Raw genomic sequence first — 19580 nt, 5'->3', positions numbered from 1 at the left:
GCTGTGACCAGTATTTTTTTTTGTGATGGTACCATGATCTTAGGTTTCACTTCCCAAATAGGAAACAGAACAGAGAAGTGAATCCCCTTGAAATAAAAGTGAAGTTAATAACGGGATGCCTTTAGCTCTTACCACATCCTGTGTATGCTGATCACTCTGCTTGTAGTTGGCAAGAGCACTTCTAGATTTTTCTTTACCATGTTAATTCTTTGCTGAGTCAAACTATGTTGTATAAACAGTTGGGAAAAAGCCTTCCTGCATCTCCCCTCTGGCACTGTGGAGCGCTGTCCTGCAGTGTCCTGCTCCCTTCCTGTGTGCATGGGTGCTGTGCCCACAGCTCTGCTCCTCTTCCCTGCTGTGGCTACAGACCCACACTCCCCATGGCTGCCAAAACCACTCAGTGAGCACTCGCGGTGAATGAGCATCACACAGCCCTGCCCACCCTTGCTCCCTGTCGTAGCACACTCTGTTTCTTCCACAGTTTCGAGTGCTCACACGCAGATGTGTGATGGCCACTCAGTGTCTTGCTCATGTCATGCTCTAGCCACTCAGTGTCATGCTCTAGCACCCATTCCTATGCAAATACACAATTCCCTAAGCCAGCACAAACACACACACACACACAAATATGCACACTCTTGTTAGTCTAATACATGCACTTTCACCAGTGCACACATGCACAGAAACATCTATTTTTTTACTTTTTCTGGTACTAAAGAGAGGATCTGCAGAGGGATCTGGAAAGGCTGGATCGCTGGCTGAGGCCAGCGGTATGAGGTTCATTAAGGCAAAGTGCTGGGTCCTGCACTTGGGTCACAGCAACCCCATGCAGCTGGGGGAAGAGTGGCTGGAAAGCTGCTCAGCAGAAAAGGTCCCGGGGGTGCTAGTCAATCGATGGCTCACCTGGAGATGAGCCAGCATATCTCCAGGTGGCCAAGAAGGCCACTGGCATCCTGGCCTGTATCAAGAACAGTGTGGCCAGCAGGGCCAGGCCACACGATTGCCCCCTGTACTCGGCACTGGGGAGGCCACACCTCAAATCCTGTGCTCTGTTCTGTGCCCCTTGGTACAAGAAGACATTGAGGTGTTGGAGCATGTCCAGAGAGGGGCAATGGAGCTGATGAAGGGTCTGAAACACAGGTCTGATGAGGAGAGGCTGAGGGAGCTGGGGGTGTTTAGCCTGGAGAAAAGGACACTAAGAGGTGACCTTATCACTCTCTCTCTGGAAGGAGACTGTAGCCAGATGGGGGTCAGTCTCTTCTCCAGGCAACCAGTGACAGGACAAGAGGAAATGGTCTCAAGCTGCACCATGGGAGGTTGGACATCAGGAAGAATTTCTTCACTGAAAGGGTTGTCAAGCGTTGGAATGAACTGCCCAGGAAGGTTGTGGAGTCACCCACCCTGGAAGCATTCAAGAGATGACTGGATCTAGAACTTAATGCTATGGCTTAGTTGACATGGTGGTGTTTTGTCAAAGGTTTGACTCAATAATCTTGCAGGCACTCAATAATCTTTTCCAACCTTAATGATTCTATGATTCTGTGAAAAGCATGCACTTCACAAATGCAAACTGGTCATAAGTATTTACAACTCGGCTATGATACAGAGCTATCCCTCTCTATAGCATCATCATTGCAGCAGACCTTCTTCCTGGGGATGAGCTTTGTGGCTGAGGGTTCAACTGCTTCAGGAAATGAGGATGAGATTGGCATATTAATTTGCCAGCACAGCTATTTTATTGGTCTGATTTAGACTGGACACTTACCTTCTTGTGCATTACTGGCTTTTGCTGCTGCTACTTTTCATTCTGCTTATACTGTTGGAGGCGACTGTAGGACCCTCCCTTCACGAGCAGACTTCCTCCTATGAACAGTTTCAGTAAGAAAGCCTTTACCATCCACCATCCCCACTCCTGCTCTTCAGTATGTCTTCAGCATTCTTTGAAATTCTGGTTTGCATTTTGGAACAGTTCCATTTGCAACAGACATAGTCATATCCACCACAGCTTGAACCTGTAGGGTTTTTATCCACCAACAACATTAGAGGTAACAGACTGGTCATCTCTGAGCCGCACATCTCAAACGCATCTGAACTTGGGAGGAGGTGCACAAGTTTGCCCAGCATCCTGGCATTGTACTGGTGGGCCAACCAACTGCAAACTTCAGTAATAATTAGTGGGCATGATTTCTTAGCTTGATGTACACAAACTAAGAGGTACTGAACTTTGGAGTCAGAAGACTTTTTAAAAATTATTTTTAACATGTCTAACTGCTCACTCTGTAGACCTGAAGACAGAAGTTGTCCATTCACAGATAAACGAAGCAGCACAGCCTGTGCATGTGCTGTTAGTGCAGTGCAAAGCCTCAGCTGGAAGGATACTTTGATGGAGAAACTTATTTCCTGATAATTTCGCTCCCCTCTGCTGGGCAGGCAGGGTGAAGGGCAGACGTGGAGACACCAGTTACTGCAGAAATTGCATGTGCAGATACTTGTCCACTAAGTAGTGCCTGTACCACTGGCTAAACTCACATTTCACACAGGACATCAGGCAACCATTGAATGGGAAGAGTTTCCTGCTGCTATGAGTTACTGCTGGACCTATTATCCAGTTGGACCAGCCACATGCAGGAGACCTAAAAACTGATCTGTTTTTCTCCTTGACCATCTCAGGTGGTCCCAAATTTCTGATTAAGCTCTTGGTATTTGCCAAGTAACATCTCCCCTGCAGAGCTGTGGGCTGGGATCTTGGCATTTCCCAAGTGGCACTAGAGAGCCCATATCTTTGCATTTCCAGAAGAGCTAATCCCAAATGTTTGACAGTCAGGTTTCAAAATGCTGCCAGTCAGCTAAGGAACATAACTAAGAAAAATTAAAACCAATAATGTTGAATTCTGTACATTTGCTTTTGACTCTAGTCTTTGATTCACACTTCAGAGCTTTTATGTTTTTCTGTGTGCTAGCTAACATGAACAGAATGTTTTTTCTTAACTGAAAAATTAGATTCTCTTATGACCACATGATGTATGGAACAGAGACTTATAGAAAAAAAAAGTAGGAAAGTAGGAGGATTAGCTTTCTTCTTTTCACAGCCCCAGTAGCCAGCAGTCAATGTCTCGTGCGTCTGCAACACTTTTTATTCCTTACAGAAAGCAAAGGATTGGTAAGGAGGTAAGGAGGAAGCATTCTGCTGTGGATCTTCAAGGCTGCCTGGGCTTCACAACACTGAGGAAACTGCTTTGGAGCAGGGAGGGTATTGTGTCATCCCCTCAGCGCTCACTACCTGCACTGCATGGCAGCCCAGACAGGAGGCACAGTGTCTCTGTTCTTGTCAGAAGCATGATTAGCTCCTCTTTAATGACAGTAAGTGCAGGCTTTGCTTTGTTTCTCAGCCAAAAACCTACCTCTCTGTGTACCCATGGCCACAGGACAGCACTGGCAGCTGGGGGCACCCAGAAACCCTGGCTGAAATAGTGACAAACATCATCCAGCAAACGATTTCCCCTCCCTGGTCATCCAGAGAGCATGTGGCGAAGCTCCTGCCTCTCTGGTGTAGCCACCTGTAGAATGTGTGGCATTTCTCCCTCTCTAGTTTCTCCACAAAGGTTTCTGTGTGGCAGAAAAGTTGGAAATTCAGAAGGCGTCAGTGCCCCCCCAAGCCTGGCTGCCTTGCCACACAGTGGGGACAGATGCCTTTGTTCTATGTCACCTCTCAGCCTCTGGTCCCCAAACTTGTTTCAGAATCAGTGTGGTTCTTTACTGACTTCATAAAAATAAACAAGGGCCTGGTAGCGTTTAGGTCATACTAGTAAATTATTTACACACAGAACCCCCTTCCGTTTGTTATTGCATGGATCATGGTGTCACCACACCCTGCCAGAGACTACATTTGTCCCTGCAATGCAGTCCCCACTCTGTGAGAGCCGGACACTGATGTGAGCAGGCTTTCAATGCACAGGCAGGGCTCCACCAGCTGCTGCCCAGGGCTGGACGTAGCCCACGAGGCAGTTGCATGCAGCCTCTGCAAAAGTGGGTGTCGGCAGCCTATCCTGAGCAGGTACACTGCTCCGGGTGGCTTGGCATGCAGAGATGGCTGAGTTCAGGCCAGGTACAAGCTTATCAGCAGATCACATCCAGCTGGGAACAGGACTGAGAGGCAGCCCGGTGGCAAAGCACAAACTTCCTTGCAACTGTTTTTAAAAGCACCTTTACAGCTCTCTTTTCAACTTGTAGAGCACAAATAAACCGAAAGCATCAGCCTGTTGTTGCTAAAGGGAACTATTGTTTTGTAGCCTTCCTCATCCCTGTCACAAATGAAATCATACTATATTCCTCAACCTTCCTTCACAGAAAAAGTCCCCCATCTGGCTCTGCCTTTGATCCTGTTTCTATTCTTCCATGGTGCCTTTAGTGGACTTTTGATCTTGACTCAGCATGGTCCATCTTACAGTGTTTCTTTAGGTTCTGCTTCACAGCGGGTAAGTGGGCATGGACTGCGATGGGCACCAGGTTATACGATGACATGTTTTTATGCTGACCCACGGTGCAGGTCTCTGACATGTAATGCTTGAACAGTCATTGCCCATGCCCGCTGGTGACCCCCACAATGCAACTTCTAATTCAGAAGCTTGCCCAATTTCTTCTAAAAGAGCTTGCTTTGGCATTTGTGTGCGCTGAACTTTCTCCGTCATGGTGGATTGGTTTCCAAGTTTAGTTAGAATTTTCTGGAATTCCTCCCAGTCCTGCCAAGACTTGCTTGCATTTGTAATGCATGGTTCTCTGTTGGCAGCAAATGCTGTTGCTTTATTATCCTTCTTCCCCCTTCACTGATTTTTGTAATAGTATTCAGGGCTGCTTTCATCTCTGCCAGGCATGGTCCCACCACTCCCTCCCACCCAGTAAACTTTTCTTCCCCAGCTCGAACACTGGCCTTTTACTTTTAATGGATTTTTCCCCCATTCTGTCAGTTCTTACTCAATTTTCAATCCATGATGGGACTTTTCACACTATGGCTGCCAAGTTTGTTTCATTCTTGGAAAGGCCTTTATCAAAAAACCTTTTGAAAGCATAAATTACTAACTATGGTCCCTACTTGTTCCTGATGAACTTCTTCAGAAGCTCACAGAAGTCAACTGACTAGTGGGTTTAGTGCTCTATCAGTGCTCCTTCTGCTGGGTGCTGGCCCACCAGTGTGACCAGCACGGTCCCATTTTTCTGTAAGTCTCATATTATGCCCTGTCTGGCCTTTCTTTAAAGGGCAGCTGCTGCCTGGGGCAGGGCAGGAGGGAGGAGACTGGGGTTCTGCTCTGTACTGTGGAGAGCAGCAGCAGGGCCAGTGATGGACCTGGGGATGCTGATTCCAAGGCTGTGTCATGATGCTTTGTGTTCTCCCGGGTAAACCCCTTGAGCCCAGGTGTCAAACACAGCAGTGCCCTGTCACTGGTACCAGCAGCTGTGCTGGGCGTTGAGGATGCTACTCTGGGCACCATCATCCATCCCTGTGTGCTGTGCAGGCGCAGGGTCCATACAGCGCAGAGGCCAGCAGGAAACACCTCAGACTGGTGTAGAACTGCCCGGGTCTCCCTGGATAAAGCAGAGTACTGCAGCCAAAATGTCAGTTCACCATGCCTCAGGGAACAGCATGTGGCAAAGCCATTCAAAAGCCCCTGGAGCAGCAGCTCTGGTCCTCTGTCACCTTCTGAGCCCAGCTCTTCTCCTTGAACGCTGAGTGCTGGTAGCACCCCCTCACCATGCTGGGTGGCAGCACAGCCCCACCAGTGCTCCATCCCACCCTCATCCCAGGATGAGAACAAAAGTTCAACTCTCCTGTGGCCAAATGTGCCAGTTAAGGTGGTGTGCCCTCATCCAGGGAGCTGGTGGGCACTGCCAGGCCATCCCATCCTCTGCCTTTTGCTGCTTTCCCCTGCAGAAACACTGAGATAATGTGTGTCAAGAGACACATCCAGATGTGGGCCACGGATCAGGAAGTTCAGAAGTGGAGGGGCCAGGATGCCCCCAGGATCAAGGGGTGGGTGCAATTGCCTGTCCATCAAATTTGGATCTGGGTCTTGCTCTAGCAGTAGTTTAGTTTCCCAGTTTACCTATGAAGTGCTTCAAAGGGCACTGAAACAGTCTGCAAAGGGCAGCAGGAGCAGGAGAAACTGCTGAAACCTAAAGGAAGGCCCCCATACTGCTGGGGCAGGCTGCAGTGGGAATTTTATCACTGACTCCTGCATGAGCAGAACTAGGCAAGCACACAAAGCTTTCCCAATCTGAGTTCAAATGTATGAATTTACCATATCTAACGCCTCCCTGAAATCCAAACAGACTCAATTACATTCTCTTTCTGTAATGAATCAGTAATTATATTGAAGAACACTATTATTTGTTTGGCATGACCTATATAAACCCGACTTGGGGAGTGCATAGTTGGTGTGGTGCCAGTGCCCTGCGTATTATTGCCTTATAAACACAACCATTGTTTGAATTTCAGATCAAAACAAACCGAGCCACGTCGCTTGTCAGTTATTAGATATCTTTTTCCCAAATGCTCACCCAGGCCGTATTACAATAACAATAATTATTATTACATACTTCCTTATTGTATGTTTGTGCCGAGGTAGCACATTTTCCTTTTTCCCACACATTAGTCGCTTCTCCTGACTCTTATGATTCACTCCTGCCTGTTTCCCAATGTCCATGAGCTCTTTCTGCATTCCCAGCTGCATTTTGTCAAGACCTGCAGATTGGCACAGGGACTCACAGTGCTGTATTGCACCAGCCTGCAAAGGGTTGCAAACCAGCACAGGGGCTTTGCTCCTCGAGGGAGTATACAAACCAAAGAAAGATGTGGACCCTGCCCCCAGGTGCTTTATAAATATTTAACTTGGTCTGATAATGTGATAAGGGCTGATAATGTGATTTGGACAGACTTAAACCCAGCCCTGCTTGGGCAGGGCTGGAAATGGACCTTCTGTGGGAAACAGGGTGGGAGGGGGGCAAGCCAGAGCACAGTGATGATGCTTTCCACAGCCACTGCCACAGCTGGGAATAGGACTCACCTTGCCCAACTTGGGACACCCAAAATGTAGTTGTCAAACCCTCAGCAAGTTGCCGATTTGCCTTTACAGTCACAGAAGAGAAGTGGGTGCTTGGCTGTTGGGTGAGTCAGCTCTTCTCAAGATAAACTTCAAGATACGTGAAATGAATCATACACTAGAGGTACCTATTTGTCTCCATTGACTATGCAGGAAGCCTGTCCAACTAATTAGGTTTAGACACCTAACTTTTAGGCATTTAAAAACAGATGAGAGGAATCTCATTGTCACTGATGTTCTTCATTACTGGCCTGACAGAGGAGGCAGTGGGAAAGGCTCCCTGGAAATGCCCCACCAGATTTGGACCTAATCAAAATCCTCTATCCTCTGTGCACGGGACTCTGCAAAGCCTCACCTCCATGTCCTCCCCTTGGAGCTTCTACAGGCACAAGGTTCTCTAGCCATGCCCAGCTGGCAGAGATGAAAGCATGTTCCCTGCTGAGGTCTGATTGAAGCAACGGTCTTGTGGGAAAAGATATAATAATGGAGCTGAAGTCTGTATTATAATGTATTCAGAGCAGGCAGAAGGAACAAAAAAAAAAAAAAGAAAAGGAGACTTGACCTTGGCTTCCTGCCTGGTGCTAAAAGTGTGTATTGATGGAACAGGATAGGCGGGAAAGCAAGCTGCCTCCCTAATGCAAATATCTCAAATATAAGATGTGTGGAGTGCAACACATGTGTTTGGAAACAATGTTATGACAAGTTCCACTGTGAAAGGCCAAAATGGTATTTTTCAGAGGGTTACAGCTGAGCCTGTTGGAGGTAAGCAGCCACCAGCACAGCAAGCAGCACCTTCTGACACTAGCACTGCATGTCACATAAATGTCATGATCCGAGAGGCTCCTGACTAGTCTTAGACCTTCTCAAAAAGGGAAATAAAAATATGAAAGCATTTAGTCCCAGCACTTTTTTTTTTTTTTAAGAAGAATTCATGGAAACATTCCACTGGTTAATGTCTGCTGAATAATCAGCAGCCAGGGCTGCTGTGGCTGGAAACAGGCAGAGGCCAACAGAAATCACTGTGCTGTTTTATCATCTTGCTGTGTATGGGCTCAGGACTGTGGATCCAGGATTTGAAAAAAACAATAGAATTTGTCCTGATTTCTGAGATTTATGCCTTTCCATGCCCCTGACTGTTTGTTACATGCACTAACCATCTTATTGATACAAGGGCAATTGCTGTTTTGATGTGCAGCAGGTGCCACTTGCTTCTTTTTTTCTGGAAACTGCCAGCAGCCTCTTTAAAGCTTGTGGCACTTCCCTTAACCTGAACAACAATTTATTGAGATGAGATATATTTGAATTCCCTCTGCCCTGGCAGGCACAGAGCCCTGTACAGATTAGGCAAGGTTAAAGACACCTATTTGAAGCTGTGCCCTTGCTGTACACCATCATCGGCTCCTGAGGTTGGGCCCAGCAGGGATGCTGGAGACCACAGGACCACCACATGCCTGGCTGAGATCTGGAGGAAAGAGGATGCTGGCACCTGGCTGCACAGGCTGTCCCACACATGTGGATTCTCCATGGGCACGGATGGGGTGCTGCTCCAGGGACCTGCAGCAGGATAGAAAACCAGTCTCTAAACAGGAGCTTCGTGGCTCTGCTCCACCACTGATGAGAAACAAATCTTGCTCCACACCTTGCCTTACTGTAGCCAGGCTGGGCACTTCCTCAGTTCTCATTGCCACACTGGCAGGATGGAAATCCCTCCTCTAGCTTTGCGCACTTGCGGCATGTTCGGGGAGGAGATCAGATGAGTCCTGCCCCTTGCCCTAAGGGGTTTGCAGCTTCAGTGAGAACAGGTAAACTCTAAGAAGAGAGAGATTTCTCTGCAGGGGGTAGTGAGTGCCAGCAGCAAGTGGGTAACAGGGAGACGTGTGGTACTGTGTGAGTGGGCTGCTGGGCTTTCCCACTTGTCCCTGTGTCCGGACAGGATGTGCAGACCCCAGCCAGGGGCTGCCCTGCCATGCAGCTGGGGTAAAGTAACAGCCCCACACCCAGGTCAGAGGCAGAGAGCCAGATGTTTCTTGTTGGGCACCTTCACTTTCCACAAAAATACAGCAGATAGTCCTGGTGATGCTCTTTTCCTCCAGCCCCTCAAACCTACTGGCACACTGGGTTGTCTCTCAGCCCAGCTCCCACCCTCAGCACAGGCTGCATGTGTCTGGGTGCAGCTGGACAGACCCCAGGATGTGGCTAGGCCAGCCTCCTGAGCAGTCATGACAGACAGCTGAACACTCGCATGGACTTGTTGTCCTGCTGTGTGGAAATACATTAATTGCATTAGTATTTCCACTGGAAATTATAACTTGATCCATTAACTTCAGCCAATTTCCTTACTCTGTGTCTGCTAAAAGGACATCTCTGCTTTTTCCACTGCCAGTGTCTTGTCAGTGCCACCAGTGCTAAATTCATGGCAGGCTAGTCACATCCATGTGACACTTCAGAAGAGGCCACACATTACCTCCACCTCCTGTCTTCCCATCCCCTCACTTCCCCCAGAGGTAGCCCAGCATCTGAGCTGAAAAACAGAAAGCCCTCTTTATGAGCAACTAAATCAGATCCTAAAGCCCATTACTAATTACTAAAGATGTGCAGTAATTTATATCACCTTGGATGGTCTTTTGGTCATTCACAGGTGTAAAGTCAGGAGGATTAAGGGCTTATAATATTTGTCTCATACCGTTGCTACCAATTCCAGCAAAAATAATGAAGCTAGCTTCTTGGGTTTTCTGCCACCACAAAGTACACACATCCACACACTCTCTATTTTATGAATGTTTACATACCCGAGCTGCCAGGAATCTCACTCCCGTTGCTTCCCACCACCTTAACACACTTTCCTGTATCTCTGTGAATTTGTTTTCTCACCGAGCAGCTGGTAATATCCCTTTCGTTGGGGAGCAGGCAGAGACCTGATTTCCTCGGGTGCCAGAAAAGTTTGGCAGAGGGCGCACCTACAAGCTGTGGTTTTCATCCCAAGCCATTTACACCTCCCAGTGGCTACCCAGAGATGTTCCATGGAAGAAGTGCAAGGCCAAAATAAAAGGAAGTATTAAAAAGTTACAGACAGGTGGGGAAAGGCCACGCTGACATCCGCCTACTCCCCCTGAAAGGCCACAGCGTCTGAAGAGGAGCCTGGAACAGAGGAAACATCTACACCCGCTTGCAGAGACCAGCAGAAAGTCTCTTCCACACCTACACCTCCAAGAGTACAGCCAACAAAAACAGCATCAGACCCAAAAGATATGTATAGAATAGTGACTGCAGAAAGCCTTGGCTCATTTTATACCCCCAGCAAAAATAAAAGTAGGAGGTTTGTCCTTCCTCTGTTCCCAGCCACTGTACATTGGAGCACTGCTGCAGGAAAGACATGTCCGTTTACCTGAGGATTCCCATGGGAGCAGGCGAGTGAAATGCCCAACTCATCTGAAACTCACAGGGGAAAACCTTACTTATGACGAAAGCACTTCCCTTTCCTACCTTGAAACCTGGGAACTGAGTGGTAGGAGGGGGAATAAACCAAAACACCCCACCCCCACCTTGTTTTCAACAATTCAGGCTTTTTTGTACTCAAGTTCTTGCTCAGTAACTCTGACGCAAGCAGACCTGCAGGTTTCCTACTGCCAAATGGCTCCAGGTGAAGGGAAGTGCAGGTGTCTTAAGATAGCAACCTTGTTCTTTTGCTATGGGAGCTGTACCATCAAATATATTTGTGGCAAAGCTGGCACTTGGATTCAGTTTACTCTCAGGGCTCAAAGCAACCTCTTATTACCCTGACAGGGAGTTATACTGGGCAAAGAGTGCAGCCTTCCCATGAGACTGTTCTCCAGAGGCCAGTGTGTGAACCCATGCACAGCGGCTCGGGGACAAGATAGTGCTGATTTGAACATCCCAGTGCCAAACTGGATCAGATCAAAGGTCTGTTGTGGCTTTCCTCTTACCTTCAACAGCAGTCAATGCTTACAGGGAAAAACAGAGGAATGAGAGAGTGATACTTTTGCTGTGCATTGTCCAGCAACATGTCACAGAGGGCTGCCTTTGCCTTTAGTAAACCTCCAGGGACTTTTCCTCCATAAATTTGTCAAATTGCTTTTTTGACCCAGTTTATACTTTTGACCTCCAGAGCATCATGTGCCAACGAGCCCAGAGTTTTACACACACATGCAATTGGAAAAAGTAATCCTTTAAACCTCCTGCCTTTATAATTTCATTCACTGCCCTGTTCTACCCCACTTTCTGGTCTGTTTCAGCCCTTGTGCAGGAAAATGATTCTTAATTCCTCTGCTAAATGTGTGCGCAGAATCTGCTTTTTGTGACAAGTTTAACATCTGCTTGCATTTTACCCAGGGAAGGAGAAGAATCCAAAAGCAGCTCCTGCGCTGAGGACAAGTTTGGGAAGGGCTTGGGAGGTTCTGGACATTCATTCCTGGTTCCTGGGCCCAGCTGTAGTATCCCAACTGGAATGTGCTGGGCCAGGATGGATTGACCCACACCAGAAGGCTAGTGAGCATGGCATTGCATTCATTCTCTTTTTCAGTAATCTTCTTTAATAATTGACTTTCATTTATTCATTTACCTATCTTTATTCATTTGCATCTATCAAAGTTCTGGCACGGCTCTGGTGGGTGGTGTAAGGCTCCAATTTTTTCATTCCTCTGCTCGATGTGAATTCATGCCCACACAAATTCCCACTCTGGCCCGGAGGGCTCTGACTTTTAGCCACGAGGTGGGGTGAGCAGCTAAATTCCTGATCTGAGCATGTGCGCAGGCAATGCAAGGCAGACCACCATGGAGTCGGGGTTTGCCAAGCTAAATCACTGGAAAAAAAATTCCTTCTCAGCTTCAGCCTTTGCTGCTTGATCCGTGGAAATGTGCAGCCTTAAACCCCAAGTTTCCAAAACAAACGCACACGGCGCGAGTAAATAACACAACGGCAGCAGGGGCAGAGGGCTGTGCTGGCGGAGGGGCTGCTGGCCCTGGGCTTGCTGCAGTCCCGCTCCAAGATCAGCCTCATGCCGTGGCTGGACAACAGGAGGAACCGGGCAAAAGCCAGGCTGGGAGCGACTCGGTAGTGAAATAGTTATCTCAGCTGTCTTTCTCGGTAACTCTTGGAAAGTCCCCGAAATGACGTTTCTAACTAACAATTAAAATGGGTTTAATTATAGAGAGGCTCAGAGCCCTGGGAACAAGCACCATCTACAGAACGAGTAAACAACTGCAGAAAATAATAGGCTGTTCACTCTCCTGTCTACTCCTCACTTCTGGCCAAGGTGAGGGGAAAAAAAAGAAACTATAAAGAGAAGGAAATTCGAGGAACCTGATTGCTCTCCTTAAGTAAATAACAATAATAATGATCATAAAAAAATCTGGAATAGGCTGAGCCTGTGGGCATTTCTCTCGGTTGGTTATTTTGGTTGTTCTTGAAGACCAAAGGAGGGGAAAAAAGATCAGCCGCCAGCGCAAAGTCCAGATGCCGCGACTCCAAAGCAAACAGAGGAGGAAGTGGACCATTTGTTTGAAGTTTTCGGTGCGATGGCCGCTCGGGTCAGGCCTCTGCAGCCCAAGGCAAGGGTTTCTGTTCTCCCAGCCAAGCGAGAGCACAGGGAGGGAGGAAGAGCCTGCAGAGCCGGGGCAGAGCACCCCCGGCCCGCCTGCAGTGGGAAGAGGGCCCAGATGCCATTGCTCAGCCTCGCCTGAAACACCCACTAAAGTTTTAGCTGGGGTGAGCCTCACCTCGGCTGGGGCTAAGGGGGATAATCGGGCAGAGACTGAGAGCTGAGGCACCCTTGTATTTACAAGCCTTCAACAGTTTGGCTCATTTTTGTTATTATACAGAAACTGCCACCATCTTCCCCCCTCCCCGCCATACCGATATCAGTATGAATCATTGAATCATACTTTGCTCACTAAAACCTGGAACAGATTACTTTCTTAGAGACCTTATTTTCTTTCTTTTCAGTTTTACAATGTTGAGTCCTGGGGGCTGGGAGAAAAGGCAGGATTTATCAAACACCCTTTTAAAAGGCAGACACGTATTTTAACAACTTAAATCACTGTGGATGTGAACTATTTCCCCTTGCAGAGCCTGCCAAGTCTCAGTAAAAATTTGAAGGAGGGAGGCTCCGAGGGAGGGGAGGGGGGCGGCGGGGGGCGATCAGCACTCAGCCCCCCAGGGCGCACAAACGCCGGGCGAGCGGCAGCGCGGAACAGACCAGCCGTGCGATCAGTTTTAACGCAAGCGGGCAGACCCCCGTCGGGTTTTCGCGGCAAGAAGCGCGGCGAGCCCCGGGGCCACCGCCCAGCACGGCCGTTGGGCGCGCGGCCGCCGCTCCCCCCGCGCGGAACGGGACGGGCCAGCCGCGCGCGCAGGCGGAGGGGAACTCGCGCGCACGCACGAGGACACACGCGCAGAACGCGGACGCACGCGGAGAAGCGCGCGGGCACACGCGCACGGGAAGGAGGGCAAGCGCGCACACGCGCGCACAAACGGACACGCGCGCAGAGGCGCGCGGAGTCACTCGGTGCGGCCGCACAACCGCCCCCTCCGGCGCAGCGCTGCGCAGCGCGGGGCAGGGCGGGCCCGGCACAGCCACCCGCCCGCCGGCCGCGGCCGCTTTGCGTTCTTTCCCCCCTCCCCCCTTTCCCTTGTCCCTCCCCCCCTCCTTCCTCCCGAAAGTTTTTCTGGGCCTGCCCGCCCGGGTGATTCAGTCGCGGTGTCAATCACCCTGCCCTCGCCCTTCTCCTCCCCTTCCTCTCGCCGCCGGCTCCTCCTCCCGCTCTAAGTCAGAAACTTTATAAGTTGAGCTTTTCCCGAGCCCCCCTGGAAGCGGCGAGCGGGCGCGGCGGCCGGGCGGGCTGGTGGCGGCATCAGCAGCGGCGGCGGGGGGAGGCTGCGAGCAGGGGCGCTGGAGGCTGTGCCTTACCCACGCCGTGACTCCTCGTGTCCGAGTGCCGCTGCCCCACTCGCTTCCCCCCTCGCTCGCCGAAGATGTCCACAGCTCTGGTGTCGCCCACCATCTTCGACTTGAGCGAAGTTTTATGCAAGGTAAGGGAGCCGGCGGGGGCTGCGCCACCAACTTCGGGGCTTTTCAGTTTCCTTGGGGTTCCTGTTCGGGCTTTTTTACCCCTCTCCCCCCCCCTCCGTTTTCTGATCGTGAGCAAGTTCGGCGCCGGGACCGGAGAGCGCAGGGCGGGCACCGAGCGCGGCCACCTTCTTTCGGGACGCAGGGGTCTCTCCCGCCCGCGCTTCCCGCCTCGGCCGCTCCGGAGAAGGGAAGGAGGGGGAACCGCCCCGCGCTCCCGGCGGGCTCAGCCGCGGCGCCGAGCGGGGGGGGCCGGATCCTTCCCGTGCCCCCGGGGCCGCCGCGCTACAACACGCCCGGGCGCGGCGCGGCGGGCGGCGGCGCTGCCGCGGGGCCGGGCGGGATGAAGAGCGGGCGGACGGGCGGGCTCCCTCCCCGCGGGGCTCGGCCGCCCCTGGCCGGGGGAGCGAGGCCGGGCGGGGAGCGGTTGGGCGGGCGGGCGCCGCGCGCTGTCCTTCCCGCGCGCCGCCGTCCCCGGGGGCGCAGCGGGGAAGCGCTCCCGCCGCGCGCAGTCGGCGGGCTCAGCCTGCGCCCCCCCTGCCGGGCGCTCGGCTCGCTCCCTGGCCGCTCCGCGCCAAGGACGGGGAGGGGCGCAGCAGGGGGCTCTCGGGTGGGGCGCTGCAAGGGTTGCAGCAGATGAGGCTCCGCAGGGAGGGAGCGGGGAGGCCGTCGGGGCAGGGCGGCCGCCGCTCCCCGGGCCGCGGCAGCGGGAGGCGGCGGGGTGCCGCGCCGCGCTCCCGGGACTGCGCGGGGACGTTGGAGAAGGTGGCAGTAGCAGTGACGTGATCGGCCCTTCCTTTCTCCCCGCAGAGCAACAAGATGTTGAATTACAGCCCTTCGAGTGTCGGCGGGTGCCTGCTGGACAGGAAGGCGGTGGGCACCCCGGCGGGCGGGGGTTTCCCTAGGAGGCACTCTGTCACCCTGCCCAACTCCAAGTTTCACCAGAACCAGCTTCTCAGCAGCCTGAAAGGGGAGCCGGCTCCCATGCTGGGCCCCCGGGAAAGCCGCTTCCGGGACCGCTCCTTCTCTGAGGGCGGCGAGCGCCTGCTGCAGCAGAAGCAGCCCGGAGGACAGGTCAACTCCAGCCGGTACAAGACGGAGCTGTGCCGCCCCTTCGAGGAGAACGGCGCCTGCAAGTACGGCGACAAGTGCCAGTTTGCCCACGGCATCCACGAGCTGCGGAGCCTCACCCGTCACCCCAAGTACAAGACCGAGCTGTGCCGCACTTTCCACACCATCGGCTTCTGCCCCTACGGGCCGCGCTGCCACTTCATCCACAACGCGGAGGAGCGCCGCGCCGTGGCGGGGAGCCGGGAGCCCGCCGTCACCGACAGACCCCGCCTGCAGCACAGCTTCAGCTTCGCCGGCTTCCCCAGCACTGCTGCCAGCGGGCTGCTGGACAGCCCCACTTCCATCACCCCGCCGCCCATGCTGAGCGCCGACGACCTGCTGGGCTCCCCCACCTTGCCTGACTGCGCCAGCAACCCTTTCACCTTCTCCAGCCAGGAGCTGGTCAGTCTCTTTGCCCCCAGCATGGGGGTGCAGGTGCCCAGCGGGAGCTCCCCCACCACCTTCTTGTTCAGGCCCATGTCCGAGTCCCCCAACATGTTTGACTCGCCACCCAGTCCTCAGGACTCCCTCTCTGACCAGGAGGGCTATCTGAGCAGCTCCAGCAGCAGCCACAGCGGCTCAGATTCCCCTATCCTGGACACCTCAAGACGTCTTCCCATCTTCAGCAGACTCTCCATCTCCGACGACTAATCTGGGGTTTCCTCCTGCCCCTCCCCACCCCTATTACAATGTTAAGCTGAACTCCCCCCTCCTTGTCCCCAGTAGTCTGAGCTGGATGTTAACATGTCCACCTGCCTGCCTAATACCCACTGGCTTAAACCTTAAGTGCCAAAATTACGATAAGCAATAACGTTTACAAAATTAGTGCCTTTTAACACTTTCACTGTGACTGTATTACCTCTCCAGCTGCAGAGGGCACCAGCAGCTCTGTGCACTTCCAGATGTGCAGGAAATGTCCAAATCCAGCTCCCTCCACTGGCCATGTACTGCATCGCCCTCTCCCAGTTCCTTCCTGACTGGCCAGTTTCTGCTAGGCTGCGGGCATGTGGGCAAGTGTTAACATCCAGTCCTCTTTCTCCCCTCCCCTTAAAGACTAAATCTTGCCTGGATCCGCTCAGGTCTGCGGGAAGAAAAGCTGAGAACGGACAAAGATTGTAACATGAGTGGGACTTCGACTGCGAGGAAGAAAACAAAAAAAGCAGAAAACAGATGGACTGTGAGAGACTTGATTTTGGTGCTAAAAGTTCCCCATGTATACATGTGACATCTGAGAACAAATAAAGAAATAGAGGGGTGGGGCCAACAGAAGTCATTCCACACACACACAAGTTCGTGTAAACAAAGTTCCAGTAGACATAGCTTTAATGGTTTTGCTCTAGAGTACTTTAGACCTATCTTAGAGCACTCACGCCAAGCTTTTTACTATTTTTTTTCTGGGTTTTTAATTTTGTATAACTTTTCAGAAATTGGAGAGCAAATTTTGCTTGTCACTGCACAACAATATAAAAAGCTTATTTAACTTATCAAAACGTATTTATTGCCGAAACCTTTGCTTTTTAATTTTGTTCATATTTATCGGGATGATGAATCCATAGAATATATTCTTTTATGTTTAAATTATGATCTTCCATATTAATCTTAAGATTGTGAAGTGTCTTTTTTCCTTTTTTCCCCACAGTTTAATATATTATACTACAATGACATTTTTGTAACTTTACACTTTTTTTGGTTATTTTATTTTAAAAAATGAAAAATTAATTTAAAAAAATGCAAAAACTGTGTTTGGATTATTTATTTTAGAATTCCCTCCCCCTTTTTTTGTGTTGGACTGCAAATGGAGTTGTGCATCTTTGCCTTTTCTCTTCTCCTTCTCTTCCCCTCTCCCAGGTCTTGCCTACCTGGGCTTTAGAATGTACATACCTGAGCTCTGTTGCGAGACAACGTGGGAGGAAGACCTTTTTTCTTCCTCTTATTGTATAGATTCTTCAAGGAGAAAAGCCTTGGGCTCAAAGTGCCTATCTGAAGACATTCCAAATACAGTTTGTCTTTGCATTTCTGTATTCCAAGTTTGGAGTTTTCCTTGCCAAGGTGAATGGGACTGGCACAAAGAGAATAATGAATGTAATTTTTTTTCCCCCTGTTACTGTTCGCTATACTGCTTTTTCTTCCTCTTTGTGTGAGTTTATTTAAAAGAGAATCTCTTTTGTAATGACTGTTTGCAGTTTAAATCAATAAACCCCAAGTTTTTTCAAGAAACTGACACTGGAGCTGGTTTTACTTGCAAAAATTGAGGGGCTGGTTTTAGACAATCCTACAAATGCAGATGCTTCCCTTCTCTTGACCCTTGAGGCACCCACAGTGTGCATCCCTCCACCATTCCTCACTGATTCAGAGAGTCAGCCCTGCAAGTGCTCGGGAGCAGATCAGTGTGGCAGAAAATACCTGATGTGACCTACGCTGATGGCCTCTAACCTTCTCTGTCTCTTATGGAGTGCTTGAGTCGCTCAGTCTGTTCCTGACAAGCTCTTTCTGATCAGCATGGCTTAAACTTGGGATTGACTCTCATTGCTTGTGTACCTTGTGTGTTCTTGCATAGCTCCTTCCCCTTCAAGGAGCGCTTATGCGTGTTCGTGAAGCTAAAGTAGGATGTTGAAGTGTTACAGATATCCCAAATCTCAGTCCTGTCTTGTTAGTGGTACTGCTCTGCTTGCACAGAGGGGCTGCCTGTTCAGTGTTTTGTAGGGGAGAGGAACACGAACCCCCAGCAAAGTCTCAGTGTACAGACACATCACCCTGCTATCGTGTTTAGGCCTCGCACATCTTGAAGTATCAGCAATCCCAGAAGCTAATTAGGCCATTGGTTTTGTTGAGGAACACATCCTTGCCAGCACTGCTCATGGTGTTAAGTCGTGTTTTCACCTTTCAGCTCTCCTATGGAGCAAGCTTTTGCTTCCAAATTGAGGCTGAAATGTTGCTGCTGAACCACCAATCCTTCAGCTGTCTTAACATGCCTCAGTGTTCAGGAGAGATTGCCTAATTCACCTTGGAAAGGATCCTGCCAAACAAAAGCGGCAGGATACTTCAAGGCTTACACTGGTGTACCTTCTCTGCTGTTGGCTTTATGCAACACACTTGTGTGGTCTGGCACTAAAGGTGAGCTGGGTAGAGGAAAGGTGGAGGAAGACAAGTGTGGTTGATGGAAGCTGCTTCCCTTGAACACTGCAAAAGCTATAAGAGGAGTTTGCTTGGCAGATCCTGATGTAAACTAGCATGTGGTGTGGTCTGTGTGCTGATTCCTGAGAGAAAAGCCTCAGGCACAGCTCCAGCACTGCTGCCTTCAGCAGTACTGTTGACTGCAGCCTTGCTCCTGGGCATGAAGGCAATGAGCCCCATGTGAGGGATGGGTTCTGCCTGGGAGACTCATGCCCAGTTGCTGCAAGGCATCCCTCCTTCACTGCTGGGAACCAAAGCCATCGGCCCCTGAAGACTGAGACATTATCTGATCTGGAGAGGATCCCAAGCCTATTGCAGGGCACACACATGGAGCTTGAAACTGCTTGCTTACTTTCTGGACTTTCTGTGCAGCTCTTCAAACAAATAGTCTTTGACCAGTTAATAATTGATGAAGAAAATAGTTGTATCAGTTGCACAATGCTATTGGTATGACAGGAAGCTGTGCTAAAAGTAGGTGTTTACTCATGGTACTTGGGTACTTCCCTTGTCCTTCGAGTGCACTGATTCCGGGAAGCCAGCACCGTTTTTCTCCTGTGAGTTTATTAATGATTTATGCTCTGTCATGCCGTGTTTTGCTTTTGAAACTAACCTTGAGCTGGTTCATGCAGAGAATAGAGAAGAGCAAAACAGGGTGCAAGAGCCTTCAGCAATGAAAGGATTTACCTGATCTGATACCATTAGGACTAACTGCAGCTTTAGTATGTGGTAGCAGATATTCTAGAGAGACTTCTCCTTCCTTGGATGAGTTGTCCATGCACTTTTTCATAGGGTTAGCAAGTTCACATAACGGTTGTTTAGGTGAACTTACCAGGGCTGGTAATGGCCTAGCCAAAGCTCAGGAAAGTATAAATAGCCTTTCCTGATGTGATCGTTTTCAGACACACATTCCTCTGACTCAAGGACTCCTTTACTCTATCTCATTGATTTAGTGCATGGGACTTTCAGAGTGGCCATAAAATAGGGCTGCTCTGTGCACAGCTGCTCCTGGCGTGCCTGGTGTGGCAGGACAGAGAGAAGCGCCCACAAGAGCAAGATGCCTGTAAGGTGCCATGGCAAAGTGTGCCTCAGTAGACTTTACAGATTGCACTTACATTCC

At 50.4% G+C, this 19580-nt stretch overlaps 1 protein-coding gene and 1 long non-coding RNA gene across 2 annotated transcripts in view; one reads left to right on the top strand and one right to left on the bottom strand.

Moving 5' to 3' along the window:
* The window catches only part of LOC146436294 (uncharacterized), a 28655-nt gene extending 17605 nt beyond the window's left edge, over positions 1-11050 (bottom strand). Inside the window, exon 1 of the long non-coding RNA XR_014852617.1 lies at positions 7059-11050. This is a non-coding gene — a long non-coding RNA (uncharacterized LOC146436294). The remainder of the gene's footprint in view (positions 1-7058) is intronic.
* Positions 11051-13796: 2746 nt separating this feature from the next.
* On the top strand, positions 13797-17506 carry ZFP36L1 (ZFP36 like 1 zinc finger CCCH-type). The gene is made up of 2 exons (XM_085062146.1): positions 13797-14142; positions 14990-17506. Exons 1-2 carry the CDS (start codon positions 14086-14088, stop codon positions 15938-15940), a joined length of 1008 nt encoding a protein of 335 aa, XP_084918272.1. The 5' UTR covers positions 13797-14085; the 3' UTR covers positions 15941-17506.
* Positions 17507-19580: the final 2074 nt, after the last annotated feature.

This window comes from Lichenostomus cassidix, chromosome 5 (assembly GCF_008360975.1).
Source record: "Lichenostomus cassidix isolate B80296 chromosome 5, HeHo_3.0, whole genome shotgun sequence".
Taxonomy (NCBI): domain Eukaryota; kingdom Metazoa; phylum Chordata; class Aves; order Passeriformes; family Meliphagidae; genus Lichenostomus; species Lichenostomus cassidix.
Note: the sequence above shows the minus strand (reverse complement) of the source record. Positions and strands in the feature narration are given on the sequence as shown.

Excerpts from the sequence above, each read along its gene's own strand:
- ZFP36L1 (XM_085062146.1), top strand. The coding sequence starts at position 14,086 with ATGTCCACAGCTCTGGTGTCGCCCACCATCTTCGACTTGAGCGAAGTT. Across the intron at positions 14,143-14,989 it reads TGAGCGAAGTTTTATGCAAG|AGCAACAAGATGTTGAATTA; the intron begins GTAAGGGAGCCG and ends TTCTCCCCGCAG.